We start from the raw sequence: 24068 nt of genomic DNA on the forward strand, positions 1-24068 counted from the left end.
TTTATTTAAAATGAGGATGGGTCCCCTGGTGGTCTAGTGGTTAAGATGCAGCGCTCTCACCGCTGCGACCCGGGTTCGATTCCCGGTCAGGGAACCATCCCCAGCCACTCTCAGTGCTGGTCCCAAGCCCCGATAAATTGGGGAGGGTTGCGTTAGGAAGGGCATCCAGCGTAAAACATATGCCAAATCAAACGTGCGGAGGATCCGCTGTGGCGACCCCTAACGGGAGAAGCCGAAAGAAACTTTTTATTTATTTAAAATGAGGCTATATATATATATATATATATATATATATATATATATATATATATATATATATATATATATATATATACAAGGCTTTGGCTAGTAGCACTTAATCAGTGTTACAGTGAATCAGGAACACCGAGTGCCAGTCAGTTTTTACTAAAGATTGTAATAAAAAAAAGTTGAGAAAGGCACATGACATCAGAACATGGCTGCTCACATCAACAGTAAAATAAAAATTTTTGTCTTTTAAATGAGCATATGGCAGTTATTATAGCAGACACATTATCTGCTTACATCTATAACACTGTCCATTAGTTTACTCTAAAGACAAAGTTATACATCAGAAATATCATCAGTAACGTTAGCTGCTAGCTTGTTGCTAATAAAACACAGGCTATCATTGATTGAGGTAAAAGAAATAAAGCGCTTGTGCTGTTATGGAAAGTTAATAAAATTTGGGTAGTAATGATTACTTTATGTCTTCTAGACTACTAGACTATCAACTGCACACACACACACACACACACACACACACACACACACAGTAGTTCAGTTGCTGGCAGTAAATATGGGTAAGGGTTAGGGTTAGGGTTAACCCTAACCTAACCCTAATCCAGGGACTTTAGGAAGCCGGTGAGAATATCTAGTGCCAAGCTAAACTCTTGGTTGTTGCGCTGCGGAACCGGAAGTACGCGCCGTGCGCCCGGAAGATCCTGACACATACTGCTGCGTATCCAAGGGGATACATGTCAGGCGTTGGTGGACTCAGGCTGCAATTAGACCTCCAGCCACCAAAGCGTGATTTGGTGCAAGGATTTAGAAATAGCAGTCAAGCTGAAGGTAGTTGTGTGCAAGAGGATATTTATAAATATCTGGTACCAGCCATCAATATCCGATTTTGGGGGGGGATAAAAGCATACTGTCAGGCCAAATTTGGTCCCAGTCACCCTGATCCACTAATTCTGGAATTGATTTGGCCCATTATTTAGGCTTTAGTAGGGTGAATGTTTATTTTGTATGTTTTGTATAAATGGAGAACATTTGTGGTCCTCTTCCCTGAACCAATGAGCTCCACATTCATGTTGCTCAAAGACTAAAAGGAGCAAAACATACAAGAACATCAGAGTTGTTTTTTTAAAGCAAAACATGTTACTAACATTATATTCATTAACATTAGCAGCTGTGTATTGTAACTCTGAAATAAAAATAAGTTATATGATCACTTAAATCAAATGGTGGTTTTGGGTGAAAACTGCTGAAACTTACTTTTACATTCTAGTAGTCAGAAGAAGTGGGCATATCAGTAGGAGAACTGGGATGAGAAATCTGTAAACAAATCGAAAGGCGTGCTCAATTTCAAATTCTATTAGAACTTCATCATCATACATTCTAGCACTAACTGTATGTTTCCGTTAAAACTTACTGCAAGTGTGTGATACACATCAACAGATGTCTGTCCTGCAGTGTTGAGAGCTACATACATATCGTCTTCAGCAATGTTCTGCAGAGAGGAGGGGTGGAGCATGTTTTTCTGAGGATCTTTACAGTAAGAGTTTAGTAGAAAGACAGCACCATATGGACAGGTCTGTATTAACTCACCTGATGGTCACCTTCATCTGCCATTTGCTTTTGTCTCTTCCATCTGGTCACACAAAATCAAATTTTTATCCATTATAAGCACCTTCAGAAGAATTACCGTCTCTAGGTTACGTATGTAACCCTACTTCCCTGAGGGAGCGAGACGCTGTGTTGTCCATGCTCTGAATAATGTGTGTAATCAGTCAAAATTGGAGGCAGGCCCTCACCAGCAGGGTGACTTCACGACCAGGAAGTATAAAACGCATATGGAGTGAAGCCGGCGCCAGCTTCTGTAACAGGAAGCGCTGAAGGGACGCTGGAGGTGTGACATAGAGACACAGGGTCTCGTTCCCTCAGGGAACGAGGGTTACATACGTAACCTAAAAAAATTCCTTTTTTTAGGAACTCAAGCTGCGGCAGAACGCTTTGAGAACAAGAGACTGATACCACAACAATGACCAGTCCGACTAGTGTGAAAGAGCACAACTAGGTCAAATGACAGAGGTGCCAGGAGTGGCACATTGGTCAAGGTTGTAAAACCTGAAAAAGGTGAGTGGGGTGGACCAGCCCGCAGCATGTAGAGGTCTTGGAGGGACACTCCAGAGTACCAAGCCTTAGAGGCTGCCACACTCCGGGTCGAGTGCGCTCTGAGCCCGAATGGAGTGTGGAAAACAGAGGACCCGTCAGAACATGCAATCTATCTACTGAGCGTCCGCTTATGAGCAGGAAGGCCTCTCTTCGGAGAGCCATAGCAGATAAACAATTGTTCCGACTTCCTTTAAGGACTTGTCTTGTGGACATAACGGTCCAATGCTAGGACTGGGCCAAGGTGGTTAAATCTCTCCTTGTCTTGGGTCTGGAATGGGGGAGGACTGAAGCCTGACAGGTTGTGAGACGACTGAGGGGACCTTGGGGACGTAACCCACTCTAGGATGCAGGAAGGCACTGGCCATGCATGGAGTGAAATCCAGAAAGGAGGGGGCCTGTAGATCACCTAATCTACCCAGAGCGCAGATAGCCAGCAAGAATGCATTCTTAATAAACAATTGCTTTCGCAAAATCTCGGCCAACGGCTCGAAGGGCGGCTCGGACAGTACTGAACCAACTAGGCAGTGGACTGGGTTGATTTGGTGCTGAGCACACCACACAGTGAGCAGACGCCATCTCGTGGCATATGACCTCCTCGTGGAGGGGACAGGGGAACATCTAAGGCACGTAGGGATCGCCATGTGACCTTGATCGTACGGAAGGGATTGCACTTCCATGAGATCCTATGGGCCCTTAGCCACCACTGAAGGGGTATCATGTACAAGAGGCCAAGTGGAATGACATTGGACGATGCTGCCATTAACCCAAGCAGTCTCTGAATCTGCCTGACAGTGAGTGACTGCAGTTCTCTGACCTTCCTGACCGCCGTAAGGATAAACGCAATGCGGGTAGAGGAAAGCTGCATGCGCATTGTCGCTGAATCCCATATGATGCAAAGATAGGTGGTTCTCGGTGATGGAGACAGCACACTCCTCCCGGTTTCAGCAGAAACCCCAGTTCCTTCATCTGAGCAAGAACGACATCTCGATGCCGGAATGTTAACTGCTCTGATTGAGTTAATATCAACCAATCGTCGATATAATTGAGGATGCGGATGCCTTGCATTCACACATTTCGTGAAGGTGCGGGTTGATAAGGCAAGGCCGAATGGAAGGACCCGATATTGGTACAGTTTGATCCCAAAAGCAAACCTCAGGAACTTCCTGTGAGAGGGGAGGATGGTACATGAAAGTATGCATCCTTTAGAGCTACTGTGACAAACCAGTCCTTGGATCTGATCTAAGACACAACCTGCTTGAGGGTCAGGATTTTTGAACCGGAACTTCATCAGAGAGCAGTTCATCTGACGTAGATGCGTAGATCCTGGGATAGGATGCAACCCACCGTCCTTTTTGGTAACTATGAAGTACCGGCTGTAGAACCCAGACTCTCTGTCTGATAGAGGGACCACCTCAATGGCCTCCTTCTTCAGGAGAGTGGGAAAGTGTCTACTTCTCGTTCCATGACCAGAGCCTGCTCACTTCCCACAAGAGTGGGGCAGAGCCTGTTGAACCAGGCCGGACGAGACCAGAACTGAATCGTATAGCCTTGCTCTACAGCGTGCAGGACCCATCGAGACATGTCTGGCAGAACTATCTTAAAGGTATCAGTCTCTCGAGACTGACCTCCGGTCTGCAAAGAGCTGGGGCACTGTCCTGATGCAGCTCTAGTGACGAGACCTCCTGGTCCGCAACGATTTGAGAGCTTGCTGGAGCTGGCCGTGCCCTGAAACACATTCCTGACAGGGTTAATGAACCAGGTCCCTGAGGGGGCCGGAGAGAACAGGCCTAGACACGCGAGCACTTAGCGCGTGGTGAAATGAGCAGACGGCTCAATCAGGAACCGATCTAGTGTGCTCCGCTCCCAAGCAAGCAACGCATGGGCTGTGCTTTGTGCACAGACAGAACGATTGCTTGCTTTTTGGACATCAACCACTTACCTGAAGGGGACAAACACACAGAGAGCGCTTTCTAAACAAGCAGAAGCTGGCACCGGCTTCAATCAATGTGCGCCTTGTACTTCCTGGTTGTGACGTTCCCTCCGCCAGTGACAGCCTGCCTCCAAATTTGACTGATTACACACGTTATTCAGAGCATGGAAAACGCAGCTGTGTTCCCAAAGAGTTCTGCCACAGCCTGAGTTCCTGAAAGGGAACCATGAATTTATCAGCACAATTATTCTCACCTTATCCAGAAGAATGCAGAAAGAAGAGCTCCAAGACCAAGTCCAGCAACCACATACCCAATTCCAGAGCCACCTGATAGTACATACACAAACAAATAAAAATAACATGAACAAAAATATTCTAAGTTTGCTCAATGTAAAGAATGTAAAATATAGCAGTGATCACACAGGAACATCTAATCATCTCTCACCATTTATAGTGATGGACACTGCAGCTGATCTGATAGTGCCGAGTTTATTCTGAACCTCACAGTAGTACAGTACATGCTCTAGAGCTCTGTAACTCTGTCCTGATCCTACAGGTGATAATTAATTCTTCTTAAACCAGGTGTAGTTCTCCACAGGTGGGTTTGCATCACTGCTGCAGGTCAGATTCACTGGATTATCCTCCACTCTCTCACCAGAGGGACTGATGGACACCGAAACACTCTTTGGAGGATCTAAAGAATTAGTAGATAATGAGAGAGAGAAGCAGTTCATGGCCAAGATCACTATGCAATTCAGTATATAATATTTATTCAGTATATAAAAAAGTAAATAAAACTCACATCTGACACTGAGGTATTGAGCAGGAGATGGGAGATGTTCAGATCCTCTTACAGCACAGTTATAACTGCCTGCATCCTCACTGCTGACCCTCTGCAGGTGGAGTTCGTTGCTCTTGAAGGTGTTTGTGGTTAAATCATGTGTGTTTTTGTACCAGATGAATGTTGGATCAGTCAGACTGCAGGTGGTTTTACAGGTCAGAATGACTGATTCTCCCTCTGTCACTTCTGCAGGAGCGATCAGCTGAAGATCTTGAACAAAAAAGTCATAATTCTAATCATCTTTCTCAATGTGTTTATTTTTAAATTAAAAAAGTGTATATTTTGAATATTTTAAAGTGGTGAAAAGGATAAATGTAAAGTCTAATAAATCCCACTCTTATCCTTTATCGTGTCACATGATTCGCTAATCAACCTCACATGAATCTCATTACGCCTTGTTTCACAATTTTTAATTTCTGGTGGTTGTGTTTCTTGCTCTAGTTTTGATCTTTTATCTCCCTGTTCCAGTTCATTTTCTGTTGTTTTTAATGTTTGTGCTTTTTTTTTTCATATTTTATTTCTTGTTTCCACCTTAAACACTCATTTTTAACATGATGAAGCTGATATTATAATTTTATCTTTATTCATATAATTCTGATTTCTCTTTGTTTGATTGATTATTTATTTGTTATTGTTTGTTTTTATTTTGGAATGTTATGGGACATTTCTGATCTAACAGCTCTTCATACATCTGGTACAAACACTTCTGTAGCTAAAAGGCTATGGCCTGAGTGATAAATGTAGAGTATATGATCATGTTATTTACCTGTTACTCTGAGTATAACTCCAGGATAACCCAGGTATCGTTCTTTTTCTTCGTTTGTTATGATTCTGCAGCAGTACTTGTGTTTATCTGATTTCTTCACGTCACTCAGTCTGAGAGAGAAGTGATTATGTTCATCTTCTAAATACTCCACTCTGCCCGAGTAACTCGAGTCATTACGCAGATCAGTCAGATTTCTACCCTTAATTGGGTCTATTACCCAGAAAACTCTTTCCACTGTAATTTCTGTTGGATGTGTGTAAGTGGCTCTCAGGACAACTGTAGATCCTTTTAAAGCACATAGTTTTTCCTGGCTGTATTTCAAAACTCCATTCATTCCCAAGAGCTCCTGAAACATGACACATGAAAACAGTAATAAATTGTGAGTTGTGATCATGCAGACTTATACTGAGACTTTGTTTACGTTGATGCCATAATGACAGGATGAAATTGAAGTACAAAATCCTTTTTGGCTTCACTGGTGCATATGCAGTTTCATGATTCCATATTGTGAACAAACTCAAAACATCTTTTGATCAAGCTTTTTGTAAATACAACCCAGATAAAACATTTGTAGCTTTATTAGCTTTATTGGTAGCTTTATTCTAAAATCTTTAAACAGCAACAAAAATACTTTGTGGTTATAACAATAAAATTTTTGATACCTGTATAAAATTTAATAGAATTTTTTTCAAAGTATATAAATTCCAAGCATGCTATTATAATAATACACATTTTTCATTTTTTGTTTATATATAAAAATTTTATTGGTACATATATAAAGAACACAAACATATTGCTGGTTCAGGCCTCTGGTCGTGAGGGCAATAGTGTATGTATTAAATGGACGACTCACCCGAAATCATGAGGAGAACAATCAGATCAAGTCGAGGTGCCATTTTGAGGTACATCAATGCTGGGAATAAGACACAAAATTTACATCATATTTCTTTTTGAGGATATAATATGCGACTTTGGAATATGTTTCAAATTTATTAAAGGATTTTCCAGTGACAAAGCTTCGTAACAGTCAGAAGAAAAGCTGCAACATGTTCAGGACAGAGGAATTAATTACACAGAGACTGGTGAGGAAATGATTGTTCATAGCTGGTTTACTAAAAATGGCCTTAATATTTTTAACTGCACTGTTTAATACTTATCATTTTACTAATCGCATCTCTCATAAAGCAATTACTGAGAATTCAATGACAGTCAAATTATTCACATATAAATTATTTTTGTGAATTCCATGCTATTGAATTTACTCAAGAGGAAAAATCTTGTAAGTGTGTAACAATGTAACTACCATGTAATATGAATTCTCGTTGATGGTTAAAAACATTAGATAATCCGTGCTGTGTCAAATAGAATAATAGTCACAAATAATTAATAATTTAATCATTTATAAAAATGACTTTCTAAAGATTCACGGCCCTCTACATTACAGAACCACCATATTGTCCCGAGTGCCTTCAACACTATATCACAACAGTGTTACAAAAATGCTCTTCCACACTATACTGTATTTCCACAGAGCCACCATAGAACCATCAAAAAATCAATTTCTAATTCTGTGTGGAAGAACCGCCAGTACACACTACAAAACTGGGGTTTATGACATGTGTGTACACACAGATTTAACTATACAGAGTAATGAATCCTCCACATTTTCTAGATGGTTCTGTTTATACACAGCTAAACCCATTTATATAAAGAAAAAAAAAAACAGATCACCGTATACAGTAAATAACTTCCTTTAAAAGATTCGTTCGAAATGAAATGGAACTAATTTATCGATATATAGATATTAGAGCTTCATGATTCCCAGCACTGATAGTCGATCTGTAAATGTTGACGAACATAGAAAAATGAACAAAAAAAGGGCCACTGCATTAAAAAATCCAATGCAGATATCAGCCTAATAATTTAATATAGTAACGAAAACATTATTAATAATTTCTTACCGTGCCTACTCGACCTTCATGCCCTATGGCCAAACAGAGAGTGAAGTGTGAGATATGAAGGAGTGCGAGGTTAAGAGGTGTTGCTGGTGTTAAAAGTGCTGCAGAATTAACATGTGTATGAGGTGTGCACATTAATTTTACTGCCTCAGTCCACATGTGTGAAACAAAAAGGAAGAGGTTCAGCATGGGCTCCTGCCTCTGTACCCGAGAGAGTGAAACTTGCAGTCGATCATCATCATCTCAAACCACCAAACCCACACAGTACACAAAGCATAAAACTGTCTGTTAAACTGGTAATAAAGAGTCATAACTTTCTTTTGTAATATGGATAATTGAATGTGTTCATGTGGTCTGTAACAGTTATGTAGAACAGGAAGCGTCAGTAGGGGGAGCCATCTGGGGTTGGTCTATGTTTTGCTTGCTCACTTTATAGGACATAATCTTCTTCTTTTTCTTTCGGCTGCTCCCATTAGGGGTCGCCACAGTGGATCATCCGTCTCCATACCACCCTGTCCTCTACATCTGCCTCTTTTACACCAACTACCTGCATGTCTTCTCTCACCACATCCATGAATCTCCTTCTTGGTCTACCTCTTTTCCTCCTACCTGGTGGCTCCATCCTCAGCATTATCCTACCAATATACCCCATGTCAGCCTCTCATACAGCTCCTCGTATGCCTTTTCCTTGGCTTTCGCCACATCCCTCTTTACCTGCTGCCCCATCTCCTTGTACTCCTGCCTACTTTTCTCATCACCCTGTCGATCCCACTTCTGTTTTGTTAACTTCTTTCCCCTTATGCTCTCCTGCACTTCCTCATTCCACCACCACGTCTCCTTGTCTTGCTTTCTATTTCCAGATGTCACACCAAGTATCTTTCTAGCTGCCTCCCTCATCACTCCTGCAGTAGTTTCCCAATCATCCAGCACCTTTTCACCCCCACAAAGCCCCTGTCTGACCTCTTCCCTGAACCTCACACTACAGTCTTCCTCCTTCAGTTTCCACCATCTTATTCTTCTTTCAGTCCTCACTCTCCTCCTCTTCTTCTTCGCCCACAAAACCATCCTACAGACCACCATATGATGCTGTCTAGCTATAGTCCACCTGTGTGCACCTTCCTCCACTCTTATAGGTCACCCTATGATCCTCCTTCTTCTTAAAATATGTATTCACCACTGCCATTTCCATCCTTTTAGCAAAATCTACCACCATCTGCCCTTCCACATTTCTCTCCTTTAGGCCATACCTACCCATCACCTCCTCATCACCTCTGTTCACTTCACCTACATGCCCATTAAAGTCTGCCCCAATCACCAATCGTTCATTTCTAGGTACACCATCTACCACTTCATCTAATTCACTCCAGAATCTTTCCTTCTCCTCCATCTCACAGCCGACTTGTGGAGCATAGGCACTGATGACATTTATCATCATCCCTTCAAGGTCCACCTTCACAATCAACACCCTATCAGAAACTCTCTTCACCTCCACTACACTCTTACTGTACTCTTCCTTCAGATCCCCCCTACACCATTTCTCTTTCCATCCACATCATAATAGAACAGTTTAAACCCACCTCCAATGTTTCTGGCTTTACTCCCTTTCCACTTGGTCTCCTGAACACACAACATATCTAGCTTTCTCCTCTCCATCATATCAGCTATCTCTCTCCCTTTACCCGTCATAGTACCAACATTTAAAGTACCAACCCGAACCTCTACTCTACTACACTGCTCCTTTTCCTGCCGTCTCTGTAGACGCCTTCCTCCTCTCCTTCTCCTCCTCCGGCCAACAGTAGCCCAATTTCCACCAGTACCCTGTTGGCTAACGATACCTGTGGCGGTCATTGTTAACCCGGGCCTCGCCCGATCCGGTATGAAATTCTTAATCGTGACCCGCATATTTGATTTAGCACATGTTTTGCGCTGGATGCCATTCCTAACGCAGCCCTCCCCATTTACCCGGGCTTGGGACCGGCACTAAGAGTGCACTGGCTTGTGCAACCCTAATGGCTGGGTTACTTTATAGGACATAATAATACTAATAATAAACAACAATGTGTGAAGTAAAGCACCAACCGTAGATAGCTATTGCTGATACATACACCGAGATCATCCTCACTGTTCTGGATGGTAAGATGTTAAACTTGAAAAAAGAAAATTAAAACTAGAAATTTTCCCCACCTCCCACAGCACTGCCGAGTTCTCCAGCCTTGAGCACAGGGACTCCTTATTAATTTCCAACCACTATTAGTTATATGGGGAAAATACACCATTATTTCCAAAAGTATTGGGTCACCTGACCTTTCCTACTATATGTGATTCTTTTCCAAACTGTTACCACAAACCTGGAGGCACTCAATTGTACAGGATGTCTTTAGATGGCGTTATAATAACATTTTGGATTCACTTGAACTTGGAAACCCAAAACCTGTTCCAGCATGGCGATGCCCCTGTGCACAAAGTGAGCTCCTTGAAGATCTGGTGTACATGTTTTGGAGAGGAAGATCTTGAGTGGCCTGCTATAGAGCTCTGATCTCATCCCTACTGAACACCTTTTAACATCAGTACCTGCCTTTCGTAACACCCTTGTGGCTGATGAACACAAATATCAATCAGCACACTCTAAAATCTAGTGGAACATCTTCCCAGAACAGTGGAGGGATGCGATGCTAAAGATCACATATCATACTTATATTTTCACTTCAGTTACTATAGCAACAAATCAATCTACTTTCAGTGACCAGAACAAAACAGAAGGTCAATTTTTCTTCTTTTTTTTTCAATAAATGTTGTGTTACTCTTTACTTATCTTGTAGAGACTTATATTAATGTCTGTTATTCTACATGACCCTTATAATACAGTAGGTCTACTGAAAGCGAGGAAGAGTTCACAATGTGGTCGTTGTGATCTCATGGTTTCATTCAGGAAATTGTGGTTTTGCTGAGCAAGTTGAGCGAAGCGTGCCCACCACCGTACAGAACATTTAGATATACACGTCATGGTGACACTAAGAAGAGAAATAATGTGTGTGTTTTCTTCAGATTGGCGAGTTTACTTCTTTGTCTCTGGGGGCATTTTTAAAATACTTGGTAGGGGCTCCTTTTGCTTTCAATTACTGCCTCGTGGCATGGAGGTGATCAGTCTGTGGCACTGCTGAGGTGGTATAGAAGCCCAGGTTTATTTGAGAGTGGCCTTCAGCTCATCATTCAGCATTTTCTGGACTATTGATTCTCATTTTCCTCTTGACAATACCCCATAGATTTTCTATGGAGTTCAGGTCTGGTGAGTTTGCTGGCCAGTCAAGCACACCAACACCATGGTCATTTAACCAACTTTTGGTGCTTTTAGCAATGAATGAAAATAACTTTGAATAACTAAGAATTTATTTAATACACGAGTTTCACAATTTGAGTTGAATTACTGAAATAAATTAACTTTTCCATGATATTCTAATTCATTTAGGTGCACCTGTATGTACACTATATTTCCAAAAGTATTGGGTCACCTGGTCATAAGTTTGGTATGTGATTTTTGAGCATCGCATTCCACATTTAGTCTCAATTTACTCTTATAATTCCCTCCACTCTTCTGGGAAGATGTTCCACTAAATTTTGGAGTGTATTTATGGATATTTGTGTTCATCAGCCACAAGGGTATTATGAAAGGCAGGTACTGATGTAGGTGAGGAGGCCTGGGGTGCAGTCAGCGTTCACATTCATCCCAAAGGTGTTCAGTAGGGATGAGATCAGAGCTCTATTGAAGGCCACTCAAGATCTTCCTGTTGAAAGCATGTAAAACAGATCTTCAAGGAGCTCACTTTGTGCACAGGGGTATTGCCATGCTGGAACAGGTTTGGGTTTCCAGGTTCAAGTGAATGCAAAATTGTATTAGCATAGTGCCATCTAAAGACATCCTGTACAATTGAATGCCCCCAGCTTTGAAACAGTGTGGTAACAGTTTGGAAGAGAACCACATATAGCAGGAAAGGTCAGGTGTCCCAATACTTTTGGAAATATAGTGTATATGCCCACACACTTTAATTCCTTTTATACCACAGCTCTCGCACTGTAGTCATTTTCTCATCAGCTGTCAGAATTACTCAAAATATCTTCTGGCAAGTCACAATCCTGATCTCAGGAACCTCATTGTTGATTTACTTAATATTAACTACAAGCATAATGTATTTCAGAGACTTTACTGAAGTTGCCATGTTGCTCAGAAAAAAGAAATGTAAAAGTCTGAGAAAAGAATTCTCAGCAATTGACAAATTGTGAGAATATGTTAAACTCTGAATGCAAGTTCACTGAGGAACCAAAGCTCAATCTCCGATGACCTTCATTCTGCCAGAAGACACACCCCACCTGAGTATGAGAACCTTCTCAGTATCCCCATAGTATCGCCCTCCTACAATATATACACTGTTCACTGAAATAAACCACCTCACTGCACTACTGAGCATATTAAATAGGTATGTTTGTTTTTGGAGTATTATAGAGCATTTTGTAAATAATTCTCTTCTTTTTACCTACTAATGTATCTGGGAATCGTGTAACACTTTTTAATAGAAATTTCCTGTTTACGACTCCAAATTTATTTATTTGTTGAAATAATCATTAAAATTGCCCATGTATTTCCTTTAATTTATTAATTTTGAATTTATTGATTGATTACTTACTTAATTTACGTACTTTTTTGTCCTCAGCTCTGTTCTGTTGTAATATGTGCAGTTACAGACTTCCTGTAGAGGGCAGCAGAGCACTGAATTTATCCAAGTTTCTACTGATTTAAATCTATAAATTTAATACAAAGTTTAGTGTGTGTTTAGTGTGTGTGTGTGTGTGTGTGTGTTTAGTGTGTGTGTGTGTGTGTGTGTGTGTGTGTGTGTGTGTGTGTGTGTGTGTGTGTGTAATAGTAACATAGTAACAGTGTTAGAATTGTTCTTTAATTTTAATTTACAGTGCTGAAGTGTTTCTCCTGATATGAACTGATCATTGTATCCCAGTAAAGAGGTTAATGTATATAGTTTATGAGCAGAAAAACTTGGAGGCCTCAGTGCTCAGTGTGGTGGTGTTTAGGATGCCAGTCTCAAACCAGATTGATTGAAGCCTAACAGTCTGAAAGTCCAGGATCCAGATGCAGAGGGAGATCTTTAAGCCCAACAGGCCCAATTCCCAATAATGTGCCAAAGAGCGATGATGTTTGTCCAGGTGAATGAGGACCAGAAAGAGTGTGGTGATAGCATTTGTAAATTGAATGTGAAGATACTTCCCGTGGGCTCACCACCTGCAGGAGGGACCGTAAGGGACGGTGCTGTGAGGATTGGGCAGCAGTCGAAGGCGGGGGCCTTGACAGCCCGATCCCTGGACACGGAGAAATGTCTGGGGAATCTGCTTAGATTGCTGCCCCCGCGACCCGAATTACGGATAAGCGGGAGAAGATGAAATGAACAACTTGGAGATCCACTGAAGTAAACCAGTCTCCTTGATAAACAGATTGAAACTCTGGTTTGTGCATGAGCACTTGTACCTCTCACTCACTAACAGTGTGGCCCTCTAGTGGCAAGAGGCGATGCTACAGCTTCAACCCAAGAGAGGTTTTTTTGAGTGAATAATTTTTTCTTTTACAATTTCCTGTGCCCTCGTTCTGGGCTGATGAGCCAATGCTAGCAATCATCTGGAAATTTAAACCTGGAATGCACTCCCTCGATTTTCTAAAGGTTGCACTGCTGGCACAAACCGGTTACTGTTATGCCAAACGTTGACCTTGGATCAATGGGGGGAATAAACTCTATTCTTTTCATAAATTTCAGATAAGTCCAACCATAATGACCTTTCTCCTAATGCCAGGCCTGTAGTCCACTAATACAGGTTTATAATACTGTATCATTCACATGAGTTTGTTCTGTAGATGCTCCACATACAGGGATTGAAAAATTGTGTGATTTTTAATACCACCCAGTAATGCTTATTGATTATAGATGTTTGTGCATAGGGCTGAAGCATGGGGCTGAAGCATGGGGTGGAAGCAGGGGGCTGAAGCATGGGGCTGAAGCAGGGGGCCGCTGCTGGCCGAAACATCTTCTGGTCAACAACCTGCTGGAACTCTTGCATTTGAAACAGGTAGTTTTGCATTGGGAATCTTTGTGTGTGTGTGTGTGTGTGTGTGTGTGTGTGTGTGTGTGTGTGTGTGTGTGTGTGTGTGTGTGTGTGTGTGGAAAGGGAGTAAGAGCAGGAACATTGGGGTGTTTAAACTGTTCTATCATGGTGTGGATGGAAAGAGAAATGGTGTAGGGGGGATTCTGAAGGAAGAGTACAGTAAGAGTGTAGTGGAGGTGAAGAGAGTTTCTGATAGGGTGATGATCGTGAAGCTGGAAGTAAAGGTGGGGATAAGGAAAGAAGAAAAAGTGGTAGTAAATGTAATTCATTGAACTTTTATTCTGTAAAGCGCACACACATACACAGACATTTACATTCCCATTTCTATTTACAATAAAGAAACACTTATAAGTAAAAACTGCTGCCTGGTAAACTGCTGGCAGCAGAAGAAGCGATCCAGGATTTACACTGCAGTGAAGAACTCTCTCTATTCATCAGTTGTTTCAGGAGTGGTTTCATGTTTCTCAAAATCTGTAAGAAATAATACCCCACAAAAACACCCGGAACACGTTGCTAACATTTATTTCATTGGTTTATTTCATTGGTTTCTCTTGAATATGAATATTTTTACGGTAAGTCTTTATTATGAACAAAGCAGCCACCCGATGGTCAGGTCTGAATTAACTCACCTGATGGTCACTTCAACTCTCTTATTCTTCTGCATCTACTCACACAAAATCCAACATTTTCCCACCATTTTCACAGGAATTAATGATGAATTTATCAACACAATCATACTCACCTCAGAAGAATACAGAGAGAAGAGCTACAAGCCCCAAAAGTCCAAAGGGTCCAACAGTCAGATACACATTTACAGAACCATTTGGGGCTACACACACACACATACACACCAGTTAAATAATTAGTGAATTTCAGATTTCGGTAAATGTTTCAGATTTCAGTGAACAAAAGAATTCCAGAATCTTACCCTTTATAGTGATGGACACTGCAGCTGATCTTTTAAAGCCGATTATATTCTGAGCCTCACAGTAGTACAGTCCACTCTGTAGAGCTCTGTAACTCTGTCCTGATCCTACAGGTGATGCTTCATTCTCCTTAAACCAGGTGTAGTTCTCCACAGGTGGTTTAGCATCACTGCTGCAGGTCAGATTCACTGAACTGCTTTCCACTCTCTTAGTGGTGGACACTAGGGCATATATTGGGCCATCTAGAAAGTGCAAAAATAAAATAAGAAAAGCATTGTATTCCTTCTTTTTTATTCATTCAGCACTTCTCCCCAGTTCTGATCACCATTAAATGTGGTTTATGTAAATATAAAGCAATTGTATTATTGGTATTATAATTCTGTGTATAATTTTTTGATGGGATAAATCTGGGAGTTGTTTATATTAGCGAAGCGTGAATTGGATGCGATTGCAGATTCTTTACAAAGTGAACACACAAACCCACACCAAAAATCTAAACTTCTGATTGCAAAACACATCAAACAGAGAAAAAGAGAAATCTGATAAAGCACCTGATCATAGGCAACACATATAAGTGAAAAGGCAAACAAGGGGGAAAAATACACTCCTCAAAGCCAGAGGAGGGAGGGATGTCCACCTTGAGAACAATGATCTCTATGTGGAGAAAGAAGGGCGAGACTTTTTCTATAAATAAAGGCAAACTCACAAACACTAACGTGAAGCAATACATTTTAATCCTTAAAATGTCAAAACTGTTCTGTGGTCAGAAAAATCTAAATTTAAAATTGTTTTTGGAAACCATGTATCATCTAGACCACGGTCACCAATGTGGTGCCCGCGGGCACCAGGTAGCCCGCAAGGACCACATGAGTAGCCTTTTCTAAAAATAGCTGCTTCCTACTTTGTTAAATCATTGTTGATAATTATTATGAGAAATCATTAACATGATCAGTGTCTTCACATAGATGAATATCATTAATTATTAATAATAATATAAAAAAAGGTAAATTGAGTAAATTTGTTATTTCAGATCAAACTGTGTGTATCAAACTGCTAGCCCTTCACATTAATCGGTACCCAAGAAGTAGCTCTCAGTTTCAAACAGATTGGTGACCCCTGATCTAGACTAAATCCAGCTTATCAACAGTGCTCAGTTCAAAAACATGCATCTCTTATGGTATATACAGTTTTTAAAGAAACAAATGTTTTCATCCAGACAGTGTCAGTCCAGACCTTTCAACAGTTGTAAATATCTAATATAATGTAAATATAAAAACATGACAAAGAAGACATGGACTGTTAAGCAGCTAGAATCGTCTATCAGACACAAATTGGACAACATTCCTCTACTAAAACTCCAGCAGCTGGTCTCATCAATTTCCATACATATACCTACTGTTAATAGAAAAAGAGGGGATGCTACACAGTGGGAAACATGGCACTGTCCTAAAATTTTTGAGACATGTTTTAGTCATCAAATTTAAAATTGAAAAAGTTTTGCTTTACAATGGTTCATTTTCTCAGTTTAAATGTTTGATGTGTTTTGATGTGTAATTACGACTAAAAAATCGGTATTTGAGTTGTAAACACTATATAAGAAGAAGATAAATAAGGCTTACATCTTTCACTGATGTACTGAACAGGAGAGGGGAGATGCTCATATCCTCTTACAGCACAGCTATAACTGCCTGCATCCTCACTGCTGAATGGCTCCAGGTAGAGATTATTGTATTTGGTGATCTTTCCTATTAAAATGAGTCCGTTTTTGTACCAGACGTATGTTGCGCCACTCAAAAAGCAGTTGGTTTCACAGGTCAGAACAGCTGATTCTTCTTCTATCAATTCTGCAGGAACGATGACCTGAAGATCTTAAAAAAAGCAGAGGAACATTAAATCTCCATCATTAAAGATGTCACCTGCTCACTTTCCTCCATCAGTGCTTTAAAGTTCACATATACAGATAAATAAAAAAGAATGCATTTTACACAACTATCAATAATGCTAAAGAAAAATAATACATGTATAATCAACAAATATTCAGACCGTGTTTTACTGTGTGTTTGTGTGAAAATCTCCTCCAAAGTCTCTTGAACTCTAAAAAGTTCAAAGCTGCCACCCCCTTGGAATACCCCTTTGTTCAACCAAGCTCCAGAACACCTTCCAGTTGCTGGAACACTTGGAACAAAAGCAAGCTTGGCTGCCCATTTGCATTGGCACAGGGATTCTGCCACAGCTTGCTCATCAGGGATAAATACACACCATTCACCTTGACTGTTGATTTGTGTAAAGCTGCTTTGAGACAATGTCTGTTGTGAAAAGCGCTATAGAAATAAACTTGACTTAACTTGTTGCCTAAACCCCAATCCCAAACCCAAACTTCTGAATGTTTTCTTTTCTCCACAGATAATTCATCCTGGCATCACAAGTTTGGGCAGGTTTGCTAGACTTTGGAAAACAAGGGGATTTTCTAAGACCAGTGCCATGTGTTGGAGGTGGGAGTATTCAGACCAGATAAGTAAGAATTCAGTAAGAATCCAATGATGTTTGTACCACTCTTAAGTGGTTTTAAATTGTAATAAAAAGCAGGTCAAAACAAAACCATCTTATGACTGGGTTTTATTATTTTGTACCTGCCATTTTGTCATGATGGTCAAAGCTGGTGTACACCATGTCTTGATCAACTGGTAAGTTTATCAGCCAGCACAAAAGTGCCATTGTACCCCTTATCATTAAGTTTTTTTCTGTCAAAATAACTGGGATGGACCTCCATTAGTACGTTTTGGTGATAGATGTAAATGCAATAAGGAAGCAGTGTACACAACCAGACCAAGGTACTGCGTTTATGCCACAAACCCTGTACAAAGAAAATACAAACTGCATTTATCTTTTTTTATTTATTGAGAGAGAATAAACCAGTGCAATCCTGCCTGGTCTGATGTGAAAAAGTAATTGCCCCAAGGCCTAATAACTTTTTGGGCCACCCTTGTTGGCAACAGCTGCAGTCAAGTGTTTGTAACAACTTTCACATCACTGTGAAAAAGTTTGGTTCACTCTTCTTTGCAGAAATGTTTTTTTGGAGGTATATGTCCCATTACATCTGGCATTTCCTAGGACACCACATTGAGATGCTCCCCTGTGTGTTAATAGCTTAGACACTTCTCTTGTTTGCTGCAGCACAAAAAAACAGGACATTTCAAAATAGCTCATGGCTTAGTTTATTATATTTAAAGTTGCATTAACTTAATTGTCACTGATTTATCTCACATAATAATGTGAACTGGTCCAGTCATGAAAACAGTTATGTTTGTAACTCTGGTTCCCTGAGGGAACAAGGCACTGCGTCAACAACACTTTGGATAAATAAGCTCAAGTTCCTGTAAGGGAACAGCATTTCATAGATGGTGAACTATTGAGTTCAGTTGAATCTAAAACATAAGTTTGCACACAGAGAAATGTTTCTGGTTCATTTTAAAGTGGAACTCACCCATCAGCCTATGCAGGTCACATGGCTCACTACTTACCTTTCCCCGGGGCCTGGTTATGCCTCGGTACACCCGGTTTAAGTTTAGTTGGTTGTTTCTCCCATGTTACACTTTGTTCATTTTCTGTTGTCTAGAGTCCATGTTCATGTTGATGATCTTCATTTTTTCTTTTATCGCTATTTATTTATTTTGTATTATTTTGTTTCAGCATTTTTCTCATACCACAATCAATGTTTTATCATAAAACCTCCCATTTTTTAAGCTTACAGCTAATTAGAACATTCAGAAATGCTTGATTTATCAACTCCATGATTCACTAAAACAATAATTCAGTCAGAGCTTCTAAAACAAAACTCTGACCCTCCTGTAGCTAAACGAAGATAATGGCAAGGGTAATATGTGTAAATAATCTTTTTATTTACCTGTAACATTGAGTGTAAATCCAGGACAATACTGAGATGGTGCATTATCTATGATGAGTTTGAAGCAGTACTTGTGTTCATCTGATTTCTTCACATCACTCAGTCTGAGCGAGATGTAACTCACTTCATCTCCTAAATACTCCACTCTGCCTGAGTAACCTGGTTCATTACACAGATCATTCAGCTCATTACCCTTATTCGGGGGTAAACCCCAAAATGCTTTTACCACTTTAAAAACTGTGGGATATTTGGAAGTGCCATTTACAGTCACTGTAGATCCTTCTAAAGCACAAACCCTTTGGTCGACTAACACACTCCAACTATTCTGAAGGGCTCCTGAAACATGACACAAAAAAAGGTGATTAGAGATCGTTATCCTGAGCCTCATGAAAGACTAAGATATTTTTCAGCTTCACCTCTCTAACCTGGAATTAAGTGCTACAACAACTAGTGGTCAAACAATAGTACTGATAGTAATAAAAACAACAACAACAACATTGATAATAATAATAATAATAATAATAATAATAATAATAATATTAAATATAGCTGCAAACAGCAATTAGCTGCGTTCAAGCAACTGAGGCACTGAACGTTTTAAGGAAAAATCAATTAGGAACATGCCCATCCAGTTTCATTGTAATACACGTCTGGTAACTTTGTCAAACAGGTGCTCACATGTAAATGGAAAATGGTGGCCATGTTTTTTTACATACACAAATATCATCATGAAACTTTATGGCACATTTGATAGAGACACTGCGTGCCAAGTATCAAGTCGTTTGTATGAATGATATTATATTTATAGCCGTTAATTATTTATTATTTATTTGTTTTGCACCACCAAGTAGCAAAGCTATGCGATTTCTTTTATTTCACCAAGGATTGAGCTCATAGACACGTTTACTAAGTTTGGTAAAGATATCTTATCTTTATAAGATCTTTATAAGGTCGTGAGTTATAGCCATTTTACATGCCTACATTGAATATTTTGGTGACCCTTTGAACAATGAGTAGAAAGTGCAGTTTTTCTTTGATAATTATTGATAAGCACTGTCCAGCAAACATTTTTTAACTTGGTTCCAGTTGGTTTCAATCAGATGAAAAACCTAGGAGTAGTTCACAAAAATATGTTTTAATTCATATTAATATTTAATTAATAAAATAATTAAGAATAATGAAGGATTTGATAGGCAGAAGTGGTTTTCGATTCAAAGTTACTTTGCATGAGGAGAAAATTTAGTGTAGGTTTGAAAAATTGTGCAATATACAACCATTCACAGACTTGAAAAACGATTTTGCCCCCTACTGGTTGATTCCGCTCAAAATTCGTACTTAATTTTAGGGTCATGTCCATCGAACATGCCCGCCGGGTTATGTTTTGATCGGCCTCTGTTAACCTTGTCTAAAATGTGCTTAAATGTCATTGGCAGATGGCGACCATGTTTTTTAAGGTACGCAAATGTCCTCATTAACATTTCTGGCACATTGGACAGATAATTGGTTATAATTTTTGTTAAACCCCAAGTTTAAAAGTTTTGTAGGTATTAGGTTTTATCCCTTTGGGTCAAACATAACCAACAGCCAACAGTGACTGCAAATACCTTTGTCTACACCTCCTGACATTCTGCAGAGGAGAAAATTAATTCCAAATCTCTTTTTTGTTTTGTAAATTATCTGGAATACAGTTTTAATCACACGATTTAAAGTGCTGCATAGCCATATCATGTCTCTGGTGTGTGCATTGTGATGTAAATGTGTGACCCACCTGAATTCACGAGCAGGAAGATCAACACAAGTTGAAACACCGTTTTAACAAACATCATTAACTTCCACAACACTGCTCACATCTGTGAAGACTAAAAGTTTTCCAGAAAGTTCTCCTTTGTCTATAATCAGCGTTATGTAATTACACTCGCAAAGAGCAAACAACTTGTGGCGAAATAGAAAAAAAAAAGATGGCAACTGAACAGAAACAGAGAGTGAAATAAGTAATGACTGGGGCAGCGGAAAGTACAAAACATGGGGGCAGTGTAGGGTTTCATGCTGACTGTCTTTTTTCCAATAATCTTTTCTGAAAAGGGAGTTTACTAAAACGGGAGGGTGGAGCAGACCGGACCTCGTGTCCTCTATTCCCAGAAAAAATGTATTCCCCTGTTTACTCTTCGGTGCACATGCATGAAATCATAAGCTTTTCTTTATACACATTACATATTTTGAAAACACACAAAAAGGCATTGGTTATGATACAACAAAGAATCTGGTATGGAAGGCTCAACAGGATTTTTTAATGTGCTGCATTGATCGGCTGGTGTCTGATGTATTAAATATGGTGGAATCATTTACTTCCGATCAGCATAACACTGTTTATTAGATTTATTTTTTCCGGTAGTCGGTTTGCTTTATTTGTGATAGAAGAGTATCTGTGAGAATGAAAGGGAAAGTTTATAGGACTGTGGTGAGACCTGAGATGTTGTATGGTTTAGAGACAGTGGCATTGAGTAAAAGACAGGAGGTGGAGCTGGAGGTAGCAGAGCTGAAGATGTTGAGGTTTTCGTTGGGAGTGACGACAATGGACAGGATTAGAAATGAGTTTATTAGAGGGACAGCGCATGTAGGATGTTTTGGAGACAAGGTGAGGGAGGTGAGATTGAGATGGTTTGGACATGTGCAGAGGAGGGACATGGGGTATATCAGTAGGAGACAGATGATCAGCTGACCCTTAATGGGGAGCAGCCGAAAGAAGAAGAACTTGAAGTCGGCTTGGTTGATCTATTTAATAGACCCCTTCGTTTGTGTTTGGAGCGAATCCTTCCTTCCTTCCTTCCTTCCTTCCTTCCTTCCTTCCTTCCTTCCTTCCTTCCTTCCTTCCTTAATCTTCAAGCACCATTAACTAACATTTACGCAACATTTATCCTTGTTTTTAATTTATTTATATTCGGGACGATATTTTGCAGGTTGTATTTTGTTTGTATGCAGTGTGTAGTTGTGTACAGGTGCCATCCCGAGACTCCGTTCCAGGTCTTCACTAAAGCCACACCCTCTTCCCTTCTGCTGACATCATCAGGAGGCGACCTATAAAGGCGAGGAGAAGCTGAGATTCAGGAGCTCCTTTAGACAATGTTATCTTTGACTGTTTGGCCCAAGTTTTTGTGATTTCCTGTACTGACCATGCCCGTTCTTTGCCTTGTCCAGTTTTGACCGTATTTAACTCCCTGTATTATACCTGTAAAATATATGTACATATTTGTTGTTTTTTTCACCGGTAGTAGGGGTGTAGCTGCAATTTCTGTTGGGTGAGTGATTATTCCCTGTTTTTGGTGAGGGAGTTAGGGAAGGGTTTTGTATTTCTTTTGGGGTTTGTGTGTAGGTAAGTAGTGTTTGTTAAAAGACTGTTTTTGTTTATTATTTTGGCCTTGGTCCACCCTGAAGTCTGTCCTGATGTTGTACTGTACATACTACAATATACCTTCCGTTTTACGACACCCTGGTGTTTGAGCTTCCATTCTCCCATCACACTTCTACCGGGATATTGCTTGTATTTGGTATTCTTTTTATAAACCATTGTCAATGGTTCCTTCCAGTCAAAATCCAGTAAATATACAGTATTTCCCTGGTTAATTAAGAAAACTGTTAATTAGAGACACACATTAATTACAGAAAAATCATTACTTTGATAAAAATAGGGAAAAAAGATTTTGGCAACTTTGGCATTTTTGTCAGCATTACCCATGATCCTCGGCCTCCGCTGCTAAAAAGACAGTTTTGGTAGAAAAGACAGGTAGTTTTGCTAAATAATACGAAATAAGAGGGAAATTCATGTCCATTAACACGAATAAATAGATTAGAAGTGTGTGACTATATCACCAGATGCTGTAAGACTGTATTGGTGCTTTTTGTAATGATTGTTAAAGACCCCTGTTTGAACCCAGCCATTAGGGGGGCACAAGCCAGTGTACTCTTAGTGCCGGTCCCAAGCCCGGGTAAATGGGGAGGGTTGCGTTAGGAAGGGCATCCAGCGTAAAACATGTGCCAAATCAAATATGCGGATCACAAATGAGAATTTCATACCGGATCGGTCGAGGCCCGGGTTAACAACGACCGCCACAGGTATCGTTAGCCGACAGGGTACCGGTGGAAATTGGGCTACTGTTGGCCGGAGGAGGAGAAGGAGAGGAGGAAGGCGTCTACAGAGACGGCAGGAAAAGGAGCAGTGTAGTAGAGTAGAGGTTCGGGTTGGTACTTTCAATGTTGGTACTATGACGGGTAAAGGGAGAGAGATAGCTGATATGATGGAGAGGAAAAAGGTAGATGTGTTGTGTGTTCAGGAGACCAAGTGGAAAGGGAGTAAGGCCAGGAACATTGGAGGTGGGTTTAAACTGTTTTATCATGGTGTGGATGGGAAGAGAAATGGTGTAGGGGTGATTCTGAAGGAAGCGTACAGTAAGAGTGTAGTGGAGGTGAAGAGAATTTCTGATAGGGTGATGATCGTGAAGGTGGAATTTGAAGGGATGATGATAAATGTCATCAGTGCCTATGCTCCACAAGTTGGCTGTGAGATGGAGGAGAAAGAAAGATTCTGGAGTGAATTAGATGAAGTGGTAGATGGTGTACCTAGGAAAGAACGATTGGTGATTGGGGCAGACTTTAATGGGCATGTAGGTGAAGGGAACAGAGGTGATGAGGAGGTGATGGGTAGGTATGGTTTTAAGGAGAGGAATGTGGAAGGGCAGATGGTGGTAGATTTTGCTAAAAGGATGGAAATGGCAGTGGTGAACACGTATTTTAAGAAGAAGGAGGATCATAGGGTGACGTATAAGAGTGGAGGAAGGTGCACACAGGTGGATTATCTTCTGTGTAGGAGATGATTGGGCAACTACTGCAGGAGTGATGAGGGAGGCAGCTAGAAAAGTACTTGGTGTGACATCTGGAAATAGAAAGCAAGACAAAGAGACGTGGTGGTGGAATGAGGAAGTGCAGGAGAGCATTAGGTGAAAGAGGTTGGCAAAACAGAAGTGGGATCAGCAGAGTGATGAGAAAAGTAGGCAGGAGTACAAGGAGATGCGGCAGCAGGTTAAAAGGGATGTGGCGAAAGCTAAGGAAAAGGCATATGAGGAACTGTATAAGAGGTTGGACATTAAGGAAGGAGAAAAGGATTTATACCGATTG

At 40.4% G+C, this 24068-nt stretch overlaps 1 protein-coding gene across 4 annotated transcripts; it reads right to left on the bottom strand.

Moving 5' to 3' along the window:
• Window positions 1-1842: 1842 nt before the first annotated feature.
• Window positions 1843-20975, bottom strand: LOC310715905 (B-cell receptor CD22-like). 4 transcript variants are annotated; one of them, XM_083522619.1, is made up of 7 exons: window positions 20668-20911; window positions 18900-19235; window positions 16615-16863; window positions 14998-15237; window positions 14812-14898; window positions 14715-14733; window positions 1843-1865 (listed from the first exon to the last, which is right to left on the bottom strand). In XM_083522619.1, exons 1-5 carry the CDS (start codon window positions 20723-20725, stop codon window positions 14813-14815), a joined length of 969 nt encoding a protein of 322 aa, XP_083378745.1. In that variant the 5' UTR covers window positions 20726-20911; the 3' UTR covers window positions 1843-1865; window positions 14715-14733; window position 14812. The 4 variants fall into 4 exon arrangements, with proteins under 4 accessions (XP_083378745.1, XP_083378747.1, XP_083378746.1 ...); XM_083522621.1 differs by lacking the exon at window positions 1843-1865 and adding an exon at window positions 14344-14540 and having other exon boundaries at window positions 14699-14733; window positions 20668-20975; XM_083522620.1 differs by lacking the exons at window positions 1843-1865; window positions 14715-14733 and adding an exon at window positions 14374-14540.
• Window positions 20976-24068: the final 3093 nt, after the last annotated feature.

The sequence above is a fragment of the Silurus aristotelis genome (assembly GCF_946808225.1).
Source record: "Silurus aristotelis genome assembly, chromosome: 20".
Lineage (NCBI taxonomy): Eukaryota > Metazoa > Chordata > Actinopteri > Siluriformes > Siluridae > Silurus > Silurus aristotelis.